The sequence below is a fragment of the Ursus americanus genome, chromosome 8 (assembly GCF_024610735.1).
Source record: "Ursus americanus isolate L20-20 chromosome 8, mUrsAme1.1.p, whole genome shotgun sequence".
NCBI lineage: Eukaryota > Metazoa > Chordata > Mammalia > Carnivora > Ursidae > Ursus > Ursus americanus.
Genome location: NC_142134.1, coordinates 40,253,700 through 40,277,990, shown reverse-complemented (window position 1 = coordinate 40,277,990; position 24,291 = coordinate 40,253,700). Strand labels below are relative to the sequence as shown.

Below are 24,291 nucleotides of genomic sequence, written 5' to 3'. Positions count from 1 at the left end.
CCAAGGGGCGGGGCGCTCCGGGCGGCCACGCGCGCCGGCGACGGGGTGGGCGTGTCCCGCGGGCGCGCGCGGGCGGTGGAGGGGGCGTGTCCCGCGGGCGGCGGCGGCGGCGGCGGCGCGGGCTGGGTGCGCGACGCAGCCTCCTGTGCTGGAATGTGCGGCTCCCGCGAGCTCGCGGCGCAGCAGCAGAGCAAGCGCCGCCGAGGCCCCGGGCCACAGACCCCGGCGGCGGCGGCGGCGGCGGCCGGGACCGCAGGGCGAGAGCCGGCGGCCTGAGCACTCTCTGCAGTCTCACTCCTGGGCCTTCGCGGGCCTCGACGTCCCCAGCGCCCAACTTTTCCATCCACCCCCACCCCTCCCCCCCCGAAACTCCAGCAACAAAGAAAAGTAGTCGGAGAAGGAGCGGCGACGCCGGGTCTCCCGCCCCTCCTCGCCTAGGAAGGCCGGTAAGCGCGGCGCAGTGTTGGGGGCTCGGTCGGGGTGGGGGAGGGCCTGCCGGGCGGCGGCGGCGGCGGCGGCGGCAGTGGCAGGGGGAGGGCGCGGAAGGACTCCGAGCGAGGCGCTGTCCAGGGCTGATTTGCAGATACTGTGGCTCCGGCGGCGGCCGCAGCGCGGGGCGGGGGCGGGCGGCCGAGCGGGATCGGGTTACACCGGCGCGGCCCGGGGGCTGGGCAGGGGGCGTCCTTGGGGAGCGGCGTGGAGCCAGGACCCCCTCCCCAATCGAGGCCGGGCCGCCGCCTGCGCGCGGGCCCGGGCGCCCTTCCAGTCGGGTCCTGAGGAGCGGAGTTGCTTGGGGCCCTGGTCCTGAAACTTCCTCCCTGTCCTCCTGATCCCAGGTCCCGCCGCAGCCCCTCGTCGGCCCGCGGCCCTCCAGTCCCCCTCCCTCTCCGGCCTCTCCCTTTCGCCGGAAGGCGCCGTTGAGTGCGGCCGGGCGGGTTGAGTCAGCCCCGCGGCCCGGGCGGTTCCGCCAATGGGGCTGGACAGCGATTTCTGCTCTCGGGCCGCCCAGCCGCCGCGGCCCTTCGCGGCCGGCCACCTCCGCGCCCGAGCTGGCGGGGCCGGGGCGCTCGTCCCGCGGGGCGCCGTGGGGGAGTGAGTTCGCAAACTTCCGGGGCGCGGAGGAGGCGACCGGCGCGCGTGGGGGCCCCCTCCGGCGCTAGGGGCCCGACGCCTCCGGAGGGCGCCCGCGGAGCCTCCAGAGCCCTCTGCGGAGGGTGAGCCCAGGGGCGGTGAGAGGAGCCGGGACGCCGGCAACGCGGTAACTTTCCTTCCTCATGCCAGACTCGGACCGGCGGGCCGGGGAGGGGGCAGCCCCGAATGGGGAAGACTTGGTCTGGCCCAACGGCGCCCCGAGTTTGCCCATTTTGCTTTTCTTAGTGTTGGGGAACTCAGGAAAAGCTTCAGGGCGAGTGTTGGGGCAACTCCCGCGAGTTGGTGTGTAAATGTGTGCAGTGAGCGGGCCCAGCCGAGAGGAAGCGAGAGCGCCCGAGTTTGCAAAGAGCTGCTTTGTGTTTGGTATTTTGAGAAAATGGCCGAATGCCTATTTCAGTCAGGAATGCCGCCGCCGAGGCAGGCGCTGGTGGCAGCCGCACATAGGAATTCGTGCAACACGTTGGGTTTTCGGGCTGTGCTTAGACGGCCTTCCTGACAAACGTGAAAATTCCTTTAGGGACGGTAGTTAGGGTGTGGGAGGGTATTCGAAAAGTCGATGTTTGGGTAAATTGCCGAGTAGCCTGGGCTGTTAAGCCCAGGGACAGCTTTGGCCCTCAGTTTGTTTTCTGTGATGGCATTTGATTCCAACTTTTGGTACATTATAACTGAGTCGATTTGTGTTTATGCACCTGGGTGAAACGGACTGTTTTTTGTGTTTGGGGTTTGATTTGATCTTTTGAGTGCTTGCCACTTATTTTGCTTTTTCTAATTTGCAAGACAGCGCTCTGAGAATAGCACCTTTTAGATTGAAAAGTAACGTGGTTAAGGCGACTTTAAAAGCCCAACATGTTTTCAAGAAGGTGATCTTGTAATGGCTTCCACTAAGCAAGTAGGCCAAGTCTAGCACAATGCAGGAAAGTTGCTGTTGGTCGGGTTGAGTTGTACGATTATTAGCGGGTTTGAAAGTTTCTTTCTTTTCATTTGTGAAGTTTTGAATTCACGGAGCTTCCTTTTTTTTTTTTTTTTATTTTACAGGAGAAATGGTCCGCATTTTTTTTTTTTTTAAGCAGGTCGAGTCATTAAAAAAAATAGACTGAGTGGTACTTTTTCACAGTTCTTTATTCTTCTAGAGTTAGTTGATTTCATATGAAATACAATTCAGTTGACCAATTACTACAGGCTTCTACTTCCCAGACATGCTTGTACTTAACAAATGCACGGTATGGTTTTTGGAGTTCTCCCTTTTCTGACCAGTGAACTGTTGAGGGGAATTGAGAGGCCAGCAACTTACTATTCATGTATTGAATTGAAAAATAATTTTAATTAACATTAAAAACGAAGTTACTTTTTTTTTCCCCCACCAGAAAAAAGTGCTTGAGGGAAGACATGCCAGTGGTAGGCCTAGTTGGTGGATGAATTAATGTCAAACAATTGATAGAATTTTTTGTGGGGATAATAGAAATTTTTTTGGTGACTGAAATAAAGAAAATTTGGTAGTACAAACATATTTAAAAGTTTTAATTTTAGCAATTAACAGAGCTCATTGAATTTAAAGATTATATTTGAAAATTTTTTTTACATTATAAAGAATTACAGCAATGTTTTGAATGTTGTGTTTAAACTGGTACTCTTGTGTGTTTTTTTTGTCTTATTTTGAAATCAGAATACAGTCATGGCCACCCAGGTAATGGGGCAGTCTTCTGGAGGAGGAGGGCTGTTCACAGGCAGTGGCAACATGGGCATGGCCTTGCCTAACGACATGTATGACTTGCATGACCTCTCCAAAGCTGAGTTGGCTGCACCTCAGCTTATCATGTTGGCAAATGTGGCCTTAACTGGGGAAGTAAATGGCAGCTGCTGTGATTACCTGGTTGGTGAAGAAAGACAAATGGCAGAATTGATGCCTGTTGCAGATAACAACTTTTCAGATAGTGATGGAGAAGGACTTGAGGAATCTCCTGAAATAAAAGGTGAACCCAGTGGACTGGAAAACATGGAACTGGAAAGTTTGGAACTCAGTGTTGTAGAACCACAGCCTGTGTTTGAGGTATCAGCTGCTCCAGAAATTTACAGCTCAAATAAAGATCTTCCTCCGGAGACACCTGGAGCAGAGGACAAATGCAAAAACTTGAAGAGCAAACCTTTTCGCTGTAAGCCATGCCAGTATGAAGCCGAATCTGAAGAACAGTTTGTGCATCACATCAGAGTTCATAGTGCCAAGAAATTTTTCGTGGAAGAAAGTGCAGAGAAGCAGGCAAAAGCCAGAGAATCTGGGTCTTCCACTGCAGAGGAGGGAGATTTCTCTAAGGGCCCCATTCGCTGTGACCGTTGTGGCTACAATACCAATCGATATGATCACTATACTGCTCACCTGAAGCATCACACCAGAGCTGGGGATAATGAGCGAGTCTACAAGTGCATCATTTGCACATATACCACAGTAAGCGAGTATCACTGGAGGAAACACTTGAGAAACCATTTTCCAAGGAAAGTATACACATGTGGAAAATGCAACTATTTTTCAGACAGAAAAAATAATTATGTTCAACATGTTCGAACTCATACAGGTAAGAGTACCTTATAGTCCATAAGTTCAACTCACTTTTGATCATTAATTCAGTAGGCAGTTAAAGTAGTACTGAAGAAAGGGGATTCTGGGATCAAGCTCTGGTTCCATTATTTGCTGTCTTTGTGACCTTGGATAAGTCATTTAACCTCTTCTGTGCTTCAGTTTCTCCCTCCATGGGGGTAATAACTATATGGGATTGGAGGATAAGTGAAGAACACTTATTTCAAAGAATGGCCAAGACAAATACTATCGGTGTTTTTGTTAAAATGCATATTCTAATACGGGATAGATCATTTAGCTAAAGTGAACTTTTTTTTTTTAAGAAGATGTATTTAGTTGATAGTGAATACATCTAAGATGCAGTATAGTTTCCCAAAGGAATTGAGGACTTAGACAAAAAGGAAAACTCAATGATTAACCCTTGCATAGATCCATTTCACAGAAGCCTTAAAGTTTTAAAAAAATTTGTCTTGGTTTTGAGTTCAGAGTGGAACAACTTACCTTGTCTCCAAAACAGAAATGTGAAAAGTTAGTTTTTAAAGATTGGTGGGATTACCACACTTGAAATCATTTTCCTGAGAGAGCAAACACACGTGGAAAATGAAGCTATTTTTCAGACAAAAAACAATGTTGTTCAACATGTTTGAACTCATACAGGTAAGAGAACCTTTCTAGTTCGTAAGTGTACTCTATCAAAAAAAGGAACAGTGTTAAAAATATGAAAAATTTCACACATCTCAAATACCAACATGTACCCATTACCTAGATTCATTAGTTAATGATATTTTTTCATGTTTGGCTTTTTTTTTTTTTTTTTTGTAAATACCAGCTTTATTGAGATATACCACAAAATTCATCTGTTTAAAGGTAAAATTCACTGGTTTTAGTATATTCACAAAAGTTGTGTAACTATCACCACAGTCAGTTTTTAGGACATCTTCAACCCCAAAAGAAACCCTGTTAGTGGTTGCTCCCCATTTCTCCTCAAAATCTCTTAATCATTCACCTTTTTTTAAGCTCTAGGCCCATTGTGGGGCTAGAACTCATGACCCTGAGATCAAGAGTTGCATGCCCCACTGACTGAGCCAGCTGGGCACCCCAGGGAAACTAATTTTTTAAGAAAATGTTTGCAACTTATTGGTAGTTTTCTCATGTTACATTTTTCTGCTAAGAATTGGTACCTTTGAGGACTGATTAGTGGTCTGAACAGAATGGATAGGGTAATCTAGTACAGTAGTCTGGATCACAAGTGAAAAGGGGTTGTGGGATGCTGTGTGTGTCAAATCCCTTTTGCAAGAGTTGTCACTTGGCAGGACTGACCCCCACAGGTAGAGTAGGTAGGGCACAGAGGGGAGAGGAATCAGTAGTGCTTTACTCAAGTGGTAGATTTAAACAATAAAACTTGCAGATGAAATTCAATTACAAGAAAGGTATCAGGGCACCTGGGTGGCTCAGTCGGTTGAGTGCCTGACTCTTGATTTCAGCTCAGGTCACAATCTCTGGTGGTAGGATCAAGCCCTGCTTGGGTGGAGTCTGTCCCTCTCCTTCTGCCCCCCCTACCCCAAGGCGTGCGCTCCGCACTAGGTCTCTCAGTAAATAAACTAAAAAAAAAAAAAAAAAAAAAAAAAGAAAGATGTCTGCAGCAAGATTTCTAAGCTCCAGGAGAATGCTCCAGTATTATATATGCATACATGGATTTAAAATTTAGTCAAGTAAAGTATGAAGGTCCTTTGGAATTTGTTGTAACCTGTGATTGTCTCCATGCTTTGAAACCGTTTTAGTTTCAAAAGTCTTGAAGTTCAGACATTACAAAATTACATAACATAGGTAATCAAAGTTACTTAGAAATCCTACCCCATTATCATCACTTAATAGTTTGAATTAAATAAACTAAACTAACTTCATGTACAATATCTTAAAATAAATCCTAGCTACTACATATACTTCAGCCATAAGTACTTCATTAACAGTTTTTTGAAAACCTCGGGGCTTAATTTAGATTGGCTGTGATATGTAGAACTTTCAGGTAGTAGCATGGCATGATTTTATCTGTACACTTTGATGAATTGTTTTAATTGAAGTATAATTGATGACTTTTACAAATAATATGTACTCAAAACCACCATCCAAGTCAACATAGAGAATATGATCAGCACCCCAGTGCTTTTGTCTTAATACATTTTGATTTTTTTGGTCATCTGTATTTTGATAATTCATGTTTCCCAAAAAAGCTAAACATTTTTTCAACTGTAAATCTAAAGTTGTCAATTTAAGAATATTTCTAGAACCAAAAAGAAAATGGAGAGAACTGGAAAAGCTTTTTAGTATTTTGTGTGTATTTACTTTTTTTTTTTTTTTGTATTTCCAATTTTTTGTTCTTTTTTTTTTTTTAAATATTTTATTTATTTATTAGACAGAGACAGCCAGCGAGAGAGGGAACACAAGCAGGGGAAGTGGGAGAGGAAGAAGCAGGCTCATAGCGGAGGAGCCTGATGTGGGGCTCGATCCCACAACTCCAGGATCACGCCCTGAGCCGAAGGCAGACTCCCAACCGCTGTGCCACACAGGCGCCCCCGTTTGTTTTTTTTTTTAAGCAAGAACTCTTGGGGTGTCTGGGTGGCTCAGTCGGTTAAACCTTTGACTCAACTCTCAATTTCGGCTCAAATCATGATCTCAGTGTCCTGGGATGGAGCCCTGCGTTATGCTTCATGCCCAGAGGGGGAGTCTGCTTCTCTCCCTTTCCCTCTAAGCCTACCCCTACCCCTACCTGCAGGTGTGCATGATCTTACTCTCTAAAATAAGTAAATAAGTTCTTAAAAAAACAAACGCAACAGTGGGGATAAAAAAAACAAGAGCTCTTGGCTGTTTAAAAAGTTTTTTGTATAGTGGTTTATTTTAATTGCAGTTTAGGTGACTAATTTTTAATGGGTATATTTTATATGCTTAACTGTATTATCCGTAAGTATTTCTCCCCATTTTTAAGGTTGATATTTTCAAAGTAAGCCAACATTGGTTGTATGTATCGCATTTCACATTTTAGTGCCCCACCCCCATTTTAGTGTTAAACTTGTGTGGTCGTAATACTTTTCTTTGAAAAGATTTTTTTTTTCTTCCTAATGTTATCTTGTGATTTTTAAAAATTTTTGGTAAGCATTTTAAAATAGTTTGGTAGTGTTATACATTGAGAAGATAATATTTTGATTATGTAAATTGAGTATCTCTGATGTTAAATGCATGGTTCTGAAAACTGTGTTTATGGAAAAACAAGTTTGTTTAATGCTGAAGAATAGAGATAAGTGATAGAATCACTTCTCATTTAGGTACCCTAGTTTTCAGATTCACTTAATGGGGTTCTTCTGGGTTCTTATCGAGTGGCCAGTGTTGGGTACTTCTATGCTAATCTGTAGAACAGTCTGTTGAGGAACTAAAGTATAATAGCCCATGTTTACTGAGAGGAAACCCTGAAGTGATGTGTCCGAGGTCATACATATACAACTAAGTCAAAGTACGGTTCTCTTTTTATGGGTAATTATCATGGTGGTGGGCTGAGGATTATTTTCATTTGAGTCTTCAGTCAAAAGATTCTTAATTTTGTGGGTTTGATATTTAACCACTTCACAAATTCTGGGTGTCTGGGTGGTTCATTTGGTTAAACATCTACCTTTGGCCCAGGTCACGATCCCGGGTTCATGAGATCAAGTCCCACCTGCCGAATCAGGTTCCCTGCTGAGCAGGGAGTCAGCTTCTCCCTCTTCCTCAGCCCCTCCCCCTGCTCATGCTCCCTTGCTCGCTTGCTCTCAAATAAAATCTTAAAAAACAGTCACAAATTCAAAAAGATGACTTTTTTGCCTCTATGTGTGACTGAAAAATCACTTAAGTTTTTTAGAGTATTTATGCCTGTTTATAGAATTTCAGATAGAAACAGTGTTTTCTGTTACAAAGAATTTAAATTATCCTTAATTGATCCTTTGTTTACCTATAATGGTATTTGATTTTCTTTCATTAACTTTTCTTTCTGTGACAGTTTAATTGAGATACATTTTACATACTGCCATACAATTCTGTGGATTGGCCCATTCTAGACAGTTCACATAAATAGAATCATACAATAATATATGGTCCTTGGTGACTGCCTGCTTCCACTTATCGTAATGTTTTCAAAGTTCATCCATGTCCTATATACAGTACTTGTTTTCCTTCTCTTGTAGGGATATACCACATTTTGTTTATCCATTCATCAGAATATTTGGATTGTTTTCATTTTTTGGCTGTTGTGAAAATTCTGCTATGAACATTCATAACCAAGTTTTTGTGTGGACACGTTTTTATTTCTTTTGAATATATACAGTTGACCCTTGAACAACGCTGGGATTAGGGGCAGTCGGAAACCTGCACATACCTTTTGACTCCCCGAAAACTTAACCACTAATAGCCTACTGTTGACCAGAAGCCTTACCAATAACATAGTTGATTAACATATTTTATATGTTGTATGTATTATATGCTGTATTCTTAACAATAAAGTAAGCTAGAAAGAAGAAAATCTTATTAAAAGAAAATCCATGAGGGGGCGCTTGGGTGGCTCAGTCGGTTAAGCATCTGACTTGTTTTCCGCGCAGAGGTTCTGATCTCAGGGCCCAGGGCTCTGCGCTCAGCAGGGAGTCTGCTTGGCATACTCTCCCTCTGCCCCGCCCCTTGCTTGTTTTCTCTCTCAAATAAATAAATAAATAAATGCTTTTAAAAAGAGAAAAAATCCATGAGGAAGAGAAAATAAGTGTACAGAACTGTGCTGTATTTGTTGGGGGGGGGCTTATATAAATGGACCTGCACAGTTCAAACCCATGTTGTTCAAAGGGTCAGCTGTTTATACCTAGGAGTGGAATTGCTAGGCCATATGATAACTGTTTAGTCATTTGAGGAACTGCTAAACTTTTCCAAAGTGGCTGCACCATTTTACAGTTTCACATCATATGAGTGTTCTGGTTTTTCCATATCCTAACCAATACTCTTAAACATCTGTCCTTTTGATTATAGCCATCCTCATGGGTGTGAAGTCTTCATCTCATTGTGGTTTTGATTTGCATTTCCGTCTTGGGTAAAGATATTGTGAATCTTTTCATGTGCTTATCTGTCATTTATATATATTTATAGGAATACATTCAACATTTTTTAAGCTAAAATTCTTCCAGGTTGAAGTAGGAATTCTGTTGGTATGATCTATTTATAGCTAATCTATAGCTACCAAGTAAAAACATCTGTACAGCTACCAGGAACACATTTCCTACTCATTACCGTATTCTTCCCATTTTTTCACTTTGTTTTTTCCTTCCCATGTCCATTTTATTAGACACATCTGTTACTGTAACTTACTGTGTAGACAAAATAATAACTGGTATTTATTGAGGGCTTTACTGTCTGCTAGGCACAATATCAAATGTTCTGTGTGCATTATCTGAAATTTAAATTCTCACAATTCTAGGAAGTAAAGGCGCTTTTACTTTTACTGAGGAAACTTGCCCAAGGTCATAATTATTATCTTGTGGCTAAAGACTAGATGAAATCAAATTACAAATTGTCAACCTTTTTTTTTAATTGTCAAGCTTTTTAAAAAACCTGTTTTGTGATTGACAAACCATGTCCAAAATATATACATTTCCTGCCGTTAAGTTTTAAACTCTTTAGTACTGAAATCATTATCCTCTCCTCTTCAGTTGCTGTCAGTCCTTATGGCTTTAGGAGCATGATTGGTCTTAACACTGATCTATTTTATGAAAGTCTATCTACTACTTGAAATTTTTAGCTTAAGCATCCCCAGTCACGTGTTCTTGCTTTAAGCTAACAATTTCAAATGATAGATTTATCTTTCACAATAATCAAAAAAATAATTCTGAGTCATAGCATGAGAAAATTTGGGTAGATTTTTTCCCTAAGGGTAATTCTAAAAAAAAAAAAAAAAAAAAAAGAGGATGCTCCTTGGTACCTTATCAAGATAATTATTCAGTTCTTAATATTTAATGTGATAGTATGTAGCATTTCTGTGAAAATTAAAAGGGCTATGAGAATTCAGAAAGCCAGTGATCTTTTTTGTCAGCAAAGTGAAATGTAGTTATGTGAATTCTGAATTAAATCATTTACATATCTGATACATGATAAAAAATTGACCATTTTGCCAGGAATAGGAGAAAGAATCTTTATCCAAAAATGCTCAGTACTGAATATTGTGTATATTGTTAGTGAGAATTGTATTTCCCTTACTTTATCATATTTAAACCATAATCATTATATTCTTGCAGGGGAACGCCCATATAAATGTGAACTTTGTCCTTACTCAAGTTCTCAGAAGACTCATCTAACTAGACATATGCGTACTCATTCAGGTTGGTAAGAAATGGGAACCCTTCTATGATTTTTAGTAAACAGTACATCATTACAAGGAAGTTCTTCTAGACCTGGAACTGGGTCATTATTTATGATTTATTTATTTATTTTAAAAATCAATTTATGATTTGTTTTAAATATAATTTAGAAATTAGAGTTAAAAATCAGTGTTGTATTCATGTGGAGCTGTACCTAAAAATATGTTCTTAACAAGGAATCCTTAGGTGGAACTCTTGAAACTGAATATAAATGCATGCATGCACTGTTTCTGGGTGTAAGGTCCATAATTTTCATCAGATCTTCAAGTTCTATGACTAATCAAACTTGAAATGCTGTTATAGACCAGTGCTGGTTCATACTTTTTGAGAGACCCCTACCATCTCACCCTCTCCCCACTCCCAACACAATATAACACCAAGCAAGTTTCATAGTGTGTGGTTTCCAGGTTACAGGGATTCCTTCTTAACTTCTCAGGTCCTGAAATGTGGGTTTGTCCTCTTTTGAGAGCTGATAGAGCTTCTGTGGACTGATTTAAAAAAGCCAAGCTTTTAAAGAATAAGAGATAATCCAGAATCTCAGGTTATTAACCTATAATAGATAAAATGCAGGACTATAAATGCAGTGGGAGATTTGTCCACTCCGATGACTGAAATAATCGTGATCACCAACCAGAATTGGTCCCCATTATCAAGGTGGATAGATGGCAGAGTTAAAAAGTAAATAGTAAATAGGTGGTTTTGAGAGAATAATTCATTTTGGCTACAATTGACCCTTAACCCTTGGTGAACCACCACAACTGATCAGAATACTCTGCTTGCAAATTTAGAATATATACCCCCGTGGGGAAACTATGCCAAAATCTTGGTGTTAACAGAAGACTATGTAGACTCATCTCCCTTAGGTTAATAATTAATTGCTTGAAATTTGTGCAGTCTGCTTGTGTAGCCACTATCCACATGTGGTTATTAAGCTTGTGAAATGTAGTTAGTTTGAGTTGAAATGTATGAAATACATAGCAGAATTCAAACGATATAAATAAAAACACGTAAAATACCTATTTTGGGGTGTCTGGCTCACTCAGTTGGAGGAGCATGTGATTCTTGATCTCAGGGTCACGAGTTTGAGCCCCATGTTGGGTGTAGAGCTGACTTAAATAAAACTTAATAAAATTTTTTAAAATAGTGATTACATGTTGACAGGACATTAGTTATATTGGGTTTAAGAAGTAGTTAAAATTTAATTGTACCTGCATTTTACCGTTTGTAAATGTGACTACCAGAAAATTTAGAATTACATATATTGCTTGCATTTTATTTCTATTGGATATTGCTGTTTTTAGTCAGTGATTAACATTTGATTTATAGTACAGATTCTGATTTGAGCAGCTATGAAGGGGTCACATGATATGTTTGCTAGCTTTTCTTCACCCTGAATGCTTATCATGTCAATATACTTCGAATGTTCTTTCTAAATCTCCTAAGCTATTGAGTTGAGTCACTTAACCAGAAACCTGAGTTTATTGCTTAGGGGTGCTTCCTGGTTTCATTGTCAGAGGGTCATTTGGATGCTCTCTCAGGCTTTGTTGAGGGTAGGCATCATGTTCTATTGATAGTTGTGCTCTAGCCCTTAAATAAAACATTCACAAGTTTTATGTGAGTTAACTAATTTTAGTCCTTAAAACTATCCTATAATGTATAAGTTCTATTGCTATCCCCATTTTAGCAATGGGGAAACTAAACTAAGGCTTTGAAGAAATGTGGCTGCTTTTCCTGTACAATGTCCCCGTTTCTGGATTTGTCTTACGTGCTTTCTCATGGTGTCATTTGGTTTTTCCTCTGTCCCTGTGCATTGTATTACTTGTAACTGGAAATTAAATCTGAATGCTTGAATTCTTTTTTTTTTTTAAGATTTTATTTATTTTATTTGACAGAGATAAGAGACAGCCAGCGAGAGAGGGAACACAAGCAGGGGGAGTGGGAGAGAAAGAAGCAGGCTCATAGCAGAGGAGCCTGATGTGGGGCTCGATCCCATAACGCCGGGATCACGCCCTGAGCCGAAGGCAGACGCTTAACCGCTGTGCCACCCAGGCGGCCCTGAATGCTTGAATTCTGCTTAATGTGTCTCCTTTGAAGTCCTTATCTGGTTGACCCACTGTTAGCGTTGCTGGGTTCTGGATTAGAATGATGACATACTTGTATCTTTTTCATTGAATGGATAATACTTTTGTCACTGTTTAAGTGTCTGTGGTGTTTTACACCAGTCAGTAACTTCTGCCTGAATAATTTTGTGTTTGCTAACTGTTGTCTTTTGAATCTCTTTGCTGCATTAAAAAGATGATACTCCATAGTTACTGTTACAGTACAGCAAGTATTTTAAAAGTCTCTTAATGAGTAGTAGCTACTGTTTTCTTTTTAAAGATTTTATTTTTCTAAATAACCTCTACACTAGTAGAGATTTTTTCTGAATATTTCTAAATATTTTTTTTAAATAATCTGCTACACTAATAATCTACAATGTGGGTCTCAAACTCAGAACCCCGAGATCAAGAGTCACATGCCGTATCGACTGAAGTAGCCAAGTGCCCCAGTTTATTGTATGTATGCCAGGTACTAAGAAATTGGGTTTTTTATCTCTAATCTTAGTACTCCTTAAATACTTAATCCTAGTTTATGGATTAGGACACAGATTTAAAGAGGATAAATGCTCTATTTGTGGTTCATTGTCATTCCTTTAAATCAGAAGAGCTAGGATTTGGCCTTAAACTCTTCATCCCTCCCATTTTCCGTTATCAGCATCGTTAAAAGAAAATTATGGCTCAGAAAATGGCTCAAGAAGCTATAGCATAACGAAATTGGAACAGCAGAGTACGGAGAGAGCAGAGACATGTCTTTTATTGGGTGCCAGTAGTTTTGAGTTGGTAAACAGGAAACAAACATGGTTAGTTTGTTTTATGTATGGGTGTGCAGTTATTTCCAGAAGATATTATGTTTTAATACTTTTAATCAAAGCTGCTGATAGCACTCCTAAGTAAAGGGAGGCTAAATTAGGTCAAATTGGATAGGTAGTCTTTTTTTGAATGGGATGCATGGAGTGAATATCTCGGGTACTTTCTCTGTGGCCTGGAGTCTGATTTTCAAGGTCCCCAGGGCCTTGTTTGTTCCTTGTTCATATGAGTGTGTTGTAGAGAAGAAAAGTATGTGCTCAGTCTCTTATTTTTGGAAGGGATTAGGCTCCGTGGAGTTGATACATTTTAGCCTAACCGACAGATTGTTTTATAATACAAAACCACAGTGGTTATTTACTTAGAGCATTTCCAACCATAAGGTAGGTTTTTTTAGGCCAAATTAGGAAGGGATGACAATGTTGATGAGGTGAAAAATTGACACACTAAACTAATCTAACCTTATCTGGTGTTATTCTCCATTTTATTGGTGTTTCTCTCTAATGGTATTAAAGTATCCTTTACCTGGCTAGTCCTAGATACACTGACATTATCCACAACACTTCAGTGGAGATGCTGCCTTTTCGTCCTGGATGAAATATTTCGTTCTAGATGAAATACATCCAGTTTATATTTGCTGTTAATTATATTTTTGTATATATCACACTGGCTAGTTCCCCATTCTGCTAGCATAAGAGGAGTTCATTTTGAAATGAGTGTAATGGATGCCTTTGTTAAAGGAGATTAACAACTTGCCAAGTTCCACCTCTGTTACTCTTTTTAAGATGAAAAAATATTTTTTCAACCATATGTTTATTTTCCTTTCACCAAGTATTTGATTATTATGGAGGCAGTATTTTAATAGCTGGGCTTATTTGAAAGACATTATGGTTTGAGAGTCTTCATGAATTCTAGAGTAAGTTTTTTTTCCCTGTGTCTTTGCTATTTTTATTGAACATTTTAGTAAGTCATGTCAAATTCAACTTACCATGCAGTTTGGGGTTTTTTTGTCGGTAAACGTATTTTTTACTGAAGTATGGTTGATACACAATGTTACATTAGTTTCAGGTGTATAGAATAAATTTTTAAACAGTATTCAATTGAGGTTCAATTTACACATGAGATGCATACATGTATCTGAAGCATACGGGTCAGTGACTTCACATGGTTTCTCCTCTTTGCCCCCTAGAGGAAGACCTGAAACATTGCTGCACCCTCAGAAAAGTTCCTCCTTACCGTTTCCAGTCAGTACTCCCATAGTCAACCCCCAACTGATAGTCTGACTTCAATCAAAAAGAATATTGTAACATTTTTCTATAAGATGTTTTGGCCATTCATCCCATGCTGCTTTATCAGAACTTTGCGGGTTTTTTTGCCAAGTAGTAATCAGTTGTATGCCCTATTACTTTTTTAAAAGTCCCCTTATTATAAAGATGAAAAACATAGATAAATATTACTAGAATTGGAAAAGAATTAAAATCATTGATACAAGGCAAAACAAATTATATTTAACTAGGTACTAATAACTTATGTAGTTTTGATGACTAGATCTAATAACACGTAAGATTTACTGGCAAGAAAATAAAATTGTGGGGGGGGAATGAATGGAGCAAGTAAATGTTGCCGTCAAAATTTAAGTGACTTTTATGGACTCCCATTCTCTGACCATTTCATAGGTGGAGGCTTGCACTTTGATGGATGCTTGCTGTGTAAATACCCTCATTTGTTAGGGTTTATACAATGGCAATATTTCCATTATAATTCTTCATTAGCACAAATATTTTCTTAAAGAGATAAACTTCATTCATCAGCTACTTGTTTACTCAGAGGTAGGGTTTAAATGGAAAGGCAGGATAAACACACGAATCTTGCTTTTGTTTACTCATACTAAAAGTACCAGTTCCAGAAGTGATGATTTATAAGGAACGTATGTGGACTGCTTGGCTCTCTGTTCCATGCTAAGTGCTTTATATGGATTAAATTATTTATAGCTCATAACACTTCAAAATTGAGCTTTAGAGAGTTTTCAGTACCTTGCTCAGGATCTCACAGTGAGTTGGAGAAGAGCCCATATTTGATCCCCCAGATAGTCTCATTTTAGACAGAGTTCTTAGCCATTAGGCCACCTATTTTTCCCCATTCTGTGTGTATGTATGTTAAGCAAAAGTTTATCTCCATTGAGGTCATTCATTGGAGAGGACAAGAGAGAGTAATACAGCATGTTGTAGAAACCTCTATTTGAGAATCTATTAGTAGTCTAACATGGAAGAGAGTTGTCCAGCTAGCTGCATAACCAATCTGATATACCTGGATAAGTTTTTGTTTCTCTGATTATTTTATCATCAGACATTTTCTAATCATGTAAAGCTAACCCTGGTTTTACTTAATGTCTGAGAAATTTACTTTATGAAAAAATTAGATTTGATATGAATTTGAGGATGTTTGAGAGATGAATTTTCATAAATGTCAATTTCCATTTTTCTACTATGCATTCCATTGGACCAGTGGGGTATGGATGCCATTTGGTAATATTTACTAGAGTGTGATCTAGATGGGTATGTATTCAGGTAGAATGTGTTAATCTTATACTTTTAATTTGGGGGTGGGGGTGGTTTTGGTTTTGTATGTACCTATGATCTGTGATCATGACTTTGTTTGATTATTTTACATACCATATCTATTTGTATATTTGTATGCCCTTTCGCATCTGTGTTGTTTCTTTACCTATTTGTTAAAAGAAGGTAGGGAAAAATGAAAAGGTTTCTGGCTTGGCTATATTTTTGCTTTAAAATAGCAATTCTGGCACCGGACGAGTTGCTGAGTGAAGCTTGACTCTACTCCTGATGGGATGGACAAAAGGGTTAAATTTAAAGAAAAGGCCTTTTGTTCCCTGAGGCCAAAACTTTTACAACTTCTACATCTAAGGTCTGAGAGTGTAGCCTGGAGTGTAAGATATTTCTTTTGAAGTCTTAAGATTTATCTTAAAAACGTATGGGAATTATATATTCTCCATTATACACTTATTTTAACTAAACATAAAACATTTAAATTATCTTTTCTCTTTGAGTGCCCTTGCCCCAAAATTCACATCCAGAGCCCAACCAACTTTGCCAGTGATTGTGTACTTCTTGATGAGAGCTTTAGTTTGACGAACTTTTTAGAAGATGATGGTTAAATGAGGTAATTATCCCTCCGTTTGGTCTGAGAATCATTGTCAAGGAGTAGTGAAAAGATCTACAAATAAATATGGTAAATGTAAAGTGCATGATACAGTCTTTTAAATGAATAGTTTGTGTGTGTGTGTGTGCGTGCGTGCGTGTGTTTTAACATATCCAGTTCCTTATATTTTAATAAAAACTTGAATTCATTTCTTAATCTGTGTTCTCTCTAACCTCTCTTGTTTACCTTCAGGTGAGAAGCCATTTAAATGTGATCAGTGCAGTTACGTGGCCTCTAATCAACATGAAGTAACTCGCCATGCAAGACAGGTTCATAATGGGCCTAAACCTCTTAACTGTCCACATTGTGACTACAAAACAGCAGATAGAAGTAACTTCAAAAAGCACGTAGAGCTACATGTTAATCCACGGCAGTTCAATTGCCCTGTATGTGACTATGCGGCTTCCAAGAAGTGTAATCTGCAGTATCACTTCAAATCTAAGCATCCTACTTGTCCTAATAAAACAATGGATGTCTCAAAAGTGAAACTAAAGAAAACCAAAAAGCGAGAGGCTGACCTGCCTGATAACAATATTACCAATGAAAAAAAAGAAACAGAACAGACAAAAATAAAGGGGGATGTGGCTGGAAAGAAGAATGAGAGGTCTGTAAAAGTGGAGAAAAAAGATAATGTTTCAAAAGAGAAAAAGGCTTGTAGTAATGCTTCAACTCAAGTGACTACCAGAACTCGCAAATCAGCAATGGAAACTAAAGAAATGGATGTGCAGACAGGAAATAATTCAGAAACAACCTGTAAAACCAAGAAAAGCAAAAGGAGGATGGAAGCTGAACCCCATTCCTTAAAAGATCCTGTTAATGATGAAGAACCTGTGACAAAAAAGAAAAAGAAGGCAGAAAACAAATCAAAAAATGGTCAGGAAATGCCAAAAGGTGATAACAAAGTGGAGGAGACTAAAAAGCAAAATACGTGCATGAAAAAAAGTACAAAGAAGAAAAGTCTGAAAAATAAGTCAAGTAAAAAAAGCAGCAAGCCTGCTCAGAAGGGGCCTGCTCAGTTGGAGTCTTCTCCTTCCAGGAAGCCCGCTCAGATGGAGCCTTCTCCTCCCAGGGGGCCTGCTCCGATGGAGCTTTCTCCTTCTAGGCGGCCCGCTCACGTGGATCCTTCTCCTTCCAGGGGGCCTGCTCAGGTGGAGCCTTCTCCTCCCAGGGGGCCCGCTCAGGTGGAGGCTTCTCCTCCCAGGGGGCCCGCTCAGATGGAGCCTTCTCCTCCCAGGGGGCCCGCTCAGATGGAGCCTTCTCCTTCCAGGGGGCCCGCTCAGATGGAGCCTTCTCCTCCCAGGGGGCCCGCTCAGATGGAGCCTTCTCCTCCCAGGGGGCCCGCTCAGATGGAGCCTTCTCCTCCCAGGGGGCCCGCTCAGATGGAGCCTTCTCCTCCCAGGGCACCCGCTCAGATGGAGCCTTCTTCCAGGCGGCCTGCTCAGATGGAGTCTTCTCCTTCTAGGCGGCCTGCTCAGGTGGAGTCTTCTCCTCCCAGGGCACCCGCTCAGATGGAGCCTTCTTCCAGGTGGCCTGCTCAGATGGAGTCTTCTCCTTCTAGGCGGCCTGCTCAGGTGGAGCCTTCTCCTCCCAGGGGGCCTGCTCAGTTGGAGCCTTCTCCTCCCAGGGGGCCTGCTCAGATGGAGCTGCCCACTGCCATGGAGTCTGCTCAGATGGATGTTGGTCAGATGGAGCCGCCGCCTCCAATGGAGTCTGCTCAGATAGGGTCTGCTCAGACAGAGACACCTCCTCCCGTAGGGCCTGCTCAGATGGAGGTTGTTCAGATGGAGCCGCCGCCTCCCACAGAGCCGCCTCTTCACATCGAACCAAGTCCCAAAAAGTCTCCTCGAAAAGATAATAAAAAGGAAAAGTCCAGCATACAGAGTGAAATGGCACGGAAGGAGCAAGTCCTTATTGAAGTTGGCTTAGTGCCTGTCAAAGATAGCCAGCTTCTAAAGGAAGGTGCAGATGCACAGGATCTCTCAACATCATCAACACCACCGCCAAAGGAAAACTTAAAAGAAGAGGAGTCAAAAGACCAAAAATTACTCACTGAAGGCAAAGGAAGTAATGAAGCCCCTCTTCAAAAAGTAGAAGAGGCAGAGAAGAGTGTAGCTGGTCTTGCTGCTATTATCAAGGAATCTGCCAATATTTCATCCTCTGAACAAAACTTGACTATGCAAGAGGGTGAAATTTTAGATGCTAAGTGTCAGTCTGACACTGTGCCTTGTGAAATGGAAATGGACGCTGATGAGAACAAAGCAGAGAATCCCCCTGGCAAAGACCCAGCAGTTGAAGAACCAGTTTCACCAGTGCTGCTTCCCCTACCAATAGAAAACCACGAAGCAGTGTCCAAAACTGCTATGACATCACCTCCTGTCACCATGGCAGTACATGAGTCTCAGGAAATGGATGAAGACGAAGGCATCCACAGTCATGATGGAAGTGATCTAAGTGACAACATGTCAGAGGGTAGTGATGACTCTGGGTTGAATGGGGCCCGGCCAGTTCCACAAGAAACCAGCAGGAAAAATGCAAAGGAAGCCTTGGCAGTCAAAGTGGCTGAGGGAGATTTTGTTTGTATCTTCTGTGATCGCTCTTTTAGAAAGGAAAAAGATTACAGCAAGCACCTCAATCGCCATTTGGTTAATGTATACTTCCTTGAAAAAGCAGCTAAAGGGCAGGAGTAATTAAACTTAGGATAGGGGTTCAGTTCTTAGTTTATAAGATCTATTACATTTAATATTCATTTATAGTTTTAGACAACCTCTTATTTTTTAAATTGCTTTAATTAGTGTCCAGTGTTGATTTTTAAGTGACACTCTTTTCCTTAGGACTCAGTATACCTATTGATGGATGAATTTTAGCAAATCCAAGGAAGTTAGTGTACTAAATCAGCAGACACCTAAATCTGTTAGTTTATACATTTAATTGAAATGAGAAGGCCAAGGTGGTATTGTAGCATTCTGTTGCTTTGTCTGGCTGTAACTTGTCACTTTTCTTGCCATGTCTGTCTTCTTGTTTCACTTTAGTTTTTTTTTTTTTCTTAGTTCTTTGTTTAGTTCTATAAAAATTTGGCATACTTAAATAGCAAATTACTTGAAGAATTTGCCTGCTTTATATAAAGTTAGCACTTTAAAATTTTTTTAGAGATGAGACATTTAAATTGAAGAAAAATTCTCCCAACAGTGGACATTGTATCAGTCCAGGTATTTACTTCCTGAGTTTTGATCAATATTTCTTATTTGTGTATGTTAATCGTCATAAAAACAATGGTTTTGGTGTGGTTTTTTTTTTTTTTTGTGGTTTTTTTTGGTGCTTTAATGGCTTAAGATGTTGCACATTTTTTTTTTAACCTATGCAGTTCAATTTTTTCTAGGAATAGTATTTGTTGAACAGTAACACTTTATACATATATATGCATGTTTATTTTGTCCTCCTCGGAGGGATGCTTTTAGTCTTGTTTGCAAAAGGGCAGTTTTCTTTTTCCTTTGCTGCAATTGTCTTTTTTGCAGAATATTAGTGTGTGCAAATTTGTGAGCAAATGAAACATGCAGGTTCAATCCATTGATTTTGAATTTCATATCTATATCTATGCCGGAATCTGTATTTCACGTAAGTTATTTATTTTAAATGGATATAGTGAATTCACAGCTCTCATTTCGACCTTTACAATAAACAAACCACTAGGCTCTATATTAAATGGATTTTTATCTCAGATACCAACCATAAATAAAAATTTTTGGATTTTGTTTTAGTACAACTACTTCCTAGATGTACAGTGTTAAGTCAAATGTTTGAGGAAAACCTTTTTACATAGATGGTTGGTGTCCATATGGCTACTCAGCTGAATAAAGAACTGTAAGTGATATTTGGAAACTGCAAACCTGGAATTAGGAGACATAATTACTCCTTCAAGTTATACAGAACATCAGTTGTGAGATTCCAAAGCCATAGCAATTATACAGCAAACCTAGGTTGAGAGAGGTAGTATGAGTGCTGGTAGACCAGCTGCTACTTACTTCCTATGAATACAATGGAAAAGGCAGGTGAAACTTAAGTACAGTCCAGATTTTTTTAAAAATCACACTTTCTCAGGGATCTCCACAAACTAGTGGGTGTCCTGGCTGTCCCTGTGACAGCCTTTTTCTACAGGTGAGGCCTCAGATGAAATTGCAGCTATCCTGGTGTTCCTGTGGGGGCACTTTGTATTAAGAAAGAGTGTACTTCTAAACTTTCTTGGTAGGTTCTTTGGCCAGTTGCCAAAGAATCTGAAAGAATCCAACGGGATTTTTCTTGCTGATAGCAGTTAATTCATTTCAAAGTATGATCCCAGTAGGGAATCTTGAACAATTCTGATCCTCCCGTGTTCTATTCTGAAATAACCACTTTATGTTTCATTTATTTTCTTTTATCTGGTGATCTCTTTGAGGCAGGTTTCAGAGTTTGGCAATGCAACATGAAAGATTAGGAAAGCATTGATGAAGTGTGGGTGGAAAACTTGTTAAAAATCTGAGAGTGAAGTTTGAGTTAAAAGACATTTGAACTTGGAATTGACTGGGAGGCCAAAGATTTAAAGAAGAGAAGATTCTCTCAAGACATGAGGAGTAAGTTGTGTGTTAATGGTGTGTGTTTTGTGTGCATGAATGGGAATTTATAAATGATGTTGAATTCTAGATGAATTCACGGCTCCGACAATCATTGTCAACAGAAGATCAAGCTGCAAATATTTATGTTTTAAAACTTAAATTATAAAGCTAGTTAAATCTTTCTTACAACTAGTTTTAATGTTCATGGGTACATTTTATGTAAGTTACCTTTTACATTCTATATGAAAAGACTCATGTTAAGTACAGATTGGAGATTGGGAATCAGTTTGGGGAAGAGGTTTTGTGGATTCTTTCATGCTACAAAAGAAAAAAATTAGACTTCTGGGGAATTGAACTAATTTTCTTACCTAGTTTTTAAGACTAGAATGCTAAAAACAAAATATGAAGGAAATTAAAACCCCTTATTATTAAATTGATCTGTGAAAACATTGTTACTGGAAATTGAGTGGGACTTGAGGCCTTTCTTCCAGAAAACAAGGACTTGATTGTCAGGCCTATATTAGGTTCTGAACCTTAATGCCATGTATTTGTACTTGTTAAAAATTGTTTCAATGAAAAATATATTAGTAATATGAACTTCTGGTTTAGTTGGGAGTTCTTCCATTTGAAAAATGTGATATTTGCATGGAACTGTTTGAATCTTTGTTTTCTCAGTTTCCCCTCCACTGGATAGAATTGAAACTAGAATTTTCCCTTTTGTTAAAGGAGTAAAAAGTGAATATGTTATTTGTAAATTGATGTTTAGTAAATAGAGAAAAACTTGAAATACTAGAATACATTATAAGCCTAATTCTAGGTAGTCTTATGAAAATGTATCTCTTTTATCTCCTGAACCTATATTCACATTGGTCTTCAAGTTATCTTAAGTTATATTTTTTCCTCTTTTCAGAGCTGCTTCTTTGGGGCTTTTTTTTTTTTTTTTTTAATTGAGGTGTAATTCATGACGGGCTCCATTTCTGATAAGGCTTCTTATAACTGTGGCTGGATGTTTTGTTCTAGTCATCCAAGAAGGGCCATTTTATTTTTTAGAGTCACTTCTAAAGTCATGTGGTCTTTAACTTTGGGGACTATTTTGCATATAAGTGCTAATGCAAAATAAATTTAAACCCAAGTAGACCTCATCACATGTCACCCCGTGAATGTTGACAATGGAAGGAATACCTTGCCTGTAGTATAATATCAGTTCTGGACTGAAAAGCTGGGGCAGAAACTTAATTTTCTTTTTTGCATAAACCAGAAAAACAGCTAGTGCTAGAGGGTGCAGTTTCCTCGTTGACCTCAGCAGAATGAACTGAGCTGATAGTGTTAATTCAGATTCAGTAAATTATCTGAATCTTGGTTTGTGTAGACTTACAATCTACATGCAATTTTAACTAAGTCAGATAGCTTTTACATTTTCACTTGTGTACATAGGCTCTCCCCACCCTTTTCAACATCCATTAGTTAATCTTTGTAAACTGGCATCGAAACGTTACAACAATGTTTTGTTGCACCAATTTTATAAACTTTACAGTGCAATACGTGTTATTTTTCTGAGACAAACCAAAGGTTAATATCTCAAGGTTCTTGCTGCCTACTTTAGCAGCATTTGATGGGAGGATCTTTTATATACATTTGTAATAGATGAAAAATAAAGCAGATTGCAAATCTTTTTTTTTTTTTTTTTAAGCTTAAACCATGTACCAAGTCTTTGGTCCAAATTGTGTAGGATAAGTTAAACTTAAATTGCATTCTATTAACCAATATGAGTGTATTTCTGTAAGCATAGTTATGTTGAAATAAAGTTTTAAAAAGCATTTTATGCCTTTGTTTATTATTGGTACATCAGGTATCAAAGAAACCAAATTTATTTTGCTAGAATTGAAAGTATATTAATGCTGAAATTACTACGTCTGATAACCCATGATAGGTAGGGAGGTCATGGCAATCTGTTGTTTGGGGTAACAGTCCAGTGGGTAGTAGTCCAAAGTGTATCTTCCTGTACTGTACTTCTCTGGGAGATGGAGGTCAGGGAGAAATATATAACCTGAAGACAATTCATAGCATGCTTTACATAGTAATTACTTCCCAACCACAGGTTCCCTTAACAGCTTTAACATAAATATCCTTTCTCAGTAGCAGGCCTGGTGTTACTACATTTTGATTCATAATTGGGAAAAGATGCATTGAAGGGAAAATAAGTTGAGTTACACTGCATGTTGACTGCCAAGGTACTGTTTTAAGCATTTTACTGTATTTAATAGAACTCTGAGAAGAAAATGAAACTCAAAGGAAAGTGATAAACCATCTTCTTAATAAGAGTCTGCTTTTTTTGTTAATGGAGAAACACGTTTTTACTGTGGTTTTGTGAGTTGAAGAAAGGGAGAGGTTGATGGAGAAACCTCTGGCTATGCAAAGCATCCAAACAACTGGATTGCATTCTGTCCTGATACAGCAAGTGACTTGGAAGGTCCTAAGTCCTAAAGAATTGATACTTCATATTGATGAGAGTGATTCACCCTCTGACCTTTTTTGCAAGACTCCTTATCAGCAAAAAGCAAAATCAATTTCCAAGCATTTATTTTATTGGTATGGTAGAGGCAATGACAAGGAGCATGGAACTTTGCCTAACCAGGGATGTGTGGGGAATTTATCTTGAATACGTAAATGCTGTTGATGTCTGACTTGGTTTGTTATCTTTAATGAATGAAGGAGTGGTTCCAAGTGTCTTTCTACCATCCCGTTCTACTTCTTTCCCAGGGGTTTACCCTTATTAGGATGTTTACATATGCCATACCTTTATACTTGACCTGTTGGCCATCTTTTTTTCTCCCCAGGTCTCCATGAGGGCTTGACTCTAGTTTGTAGGTAGAGTCAACAGTGTAGTCGTGTGAGCTTCCACCTAAGGCACTCCACAGCACTCACCCTCAGCTCCATAAAGGCAGATTGGTGAAGGTGCTGAGAACAATGCACTAGTGTTTGGTAATAAGGGAAAGTTTCAGCGTTAAGAAATTGCCTTTTCAAAGAGCACTGCATCAAGGGCTCTGTGGGCCTTTGAGTTAGAGCTGGATTCACAATGGGCCTCTCTTTCTTACCACTATAAAATGGGCAAACCATTTTAACTTTATTGAACCTATTTCTTCATCTATAAAAGGGGACACAGAATTCCTATCCATAGAGTGGCTTTGAGTGTTAAATGCTTATTAAGCATTTAGACTGGTGCTTGGTATATAGTTTTATTGTGACCTCTTTCAAAGGGACAAACCAAGTAAATATCCTTAAATATATGAAGTCCTTCCCTATTTGGGCATGATTAAGTTGTGTAATTCACCTGCTCATCTTGCGAAACAGCTTGTAATGTTAAAGTAGTACATGGGCTTTTGTATCAAACTAATATTTTAGGAGTCAGAATGCTTTTATGTTCACTGCTTTATTAAGCAGCTAAA

The 24,291-nt window shown here is 39.7% G+C and overlaps 1 protein-coding gene across 2 annotated transcripts; it reads left to right on the top strand.

Moving 5' to 3' along the window:
- The first annotated feature begins 134 nt into the window (after positions 1-134).
- REST (RE1 silencing transcription factor) lies at positions 135-22,662 on the top strand. Of its 2 annotated transcripts, none has more exons than XM_045815924.2 (4): positions 135-446; positions 2,816-3,719; positions 10,015-10,098; positions 16,452-22,662. In XM_045815924.2, the coding sequence occupies exons 2-4, from the start codon at positions 2,825-2,827 to the stop codon at positions 18,944-18,946; spliced, it is 3,474 nt and encodes a 1,157-aa protein (XP_045671880.2). In that variant the 5' UTR covers positions 135-446; positions 2,816-2,824; the 3' UTR covers positions 18,947-22,662. The 2 variants fall into 2 exon arrangements, with proteins under 2 accessions (XP_045671880.2, XP_045671879.2); XM_045815923.2 differs by lacking the exon at positions 135-446 and adding an exon at positions 706-1,258.
- Positions 22,663-24,291: the final 1,629 nt, after the last annotated feature.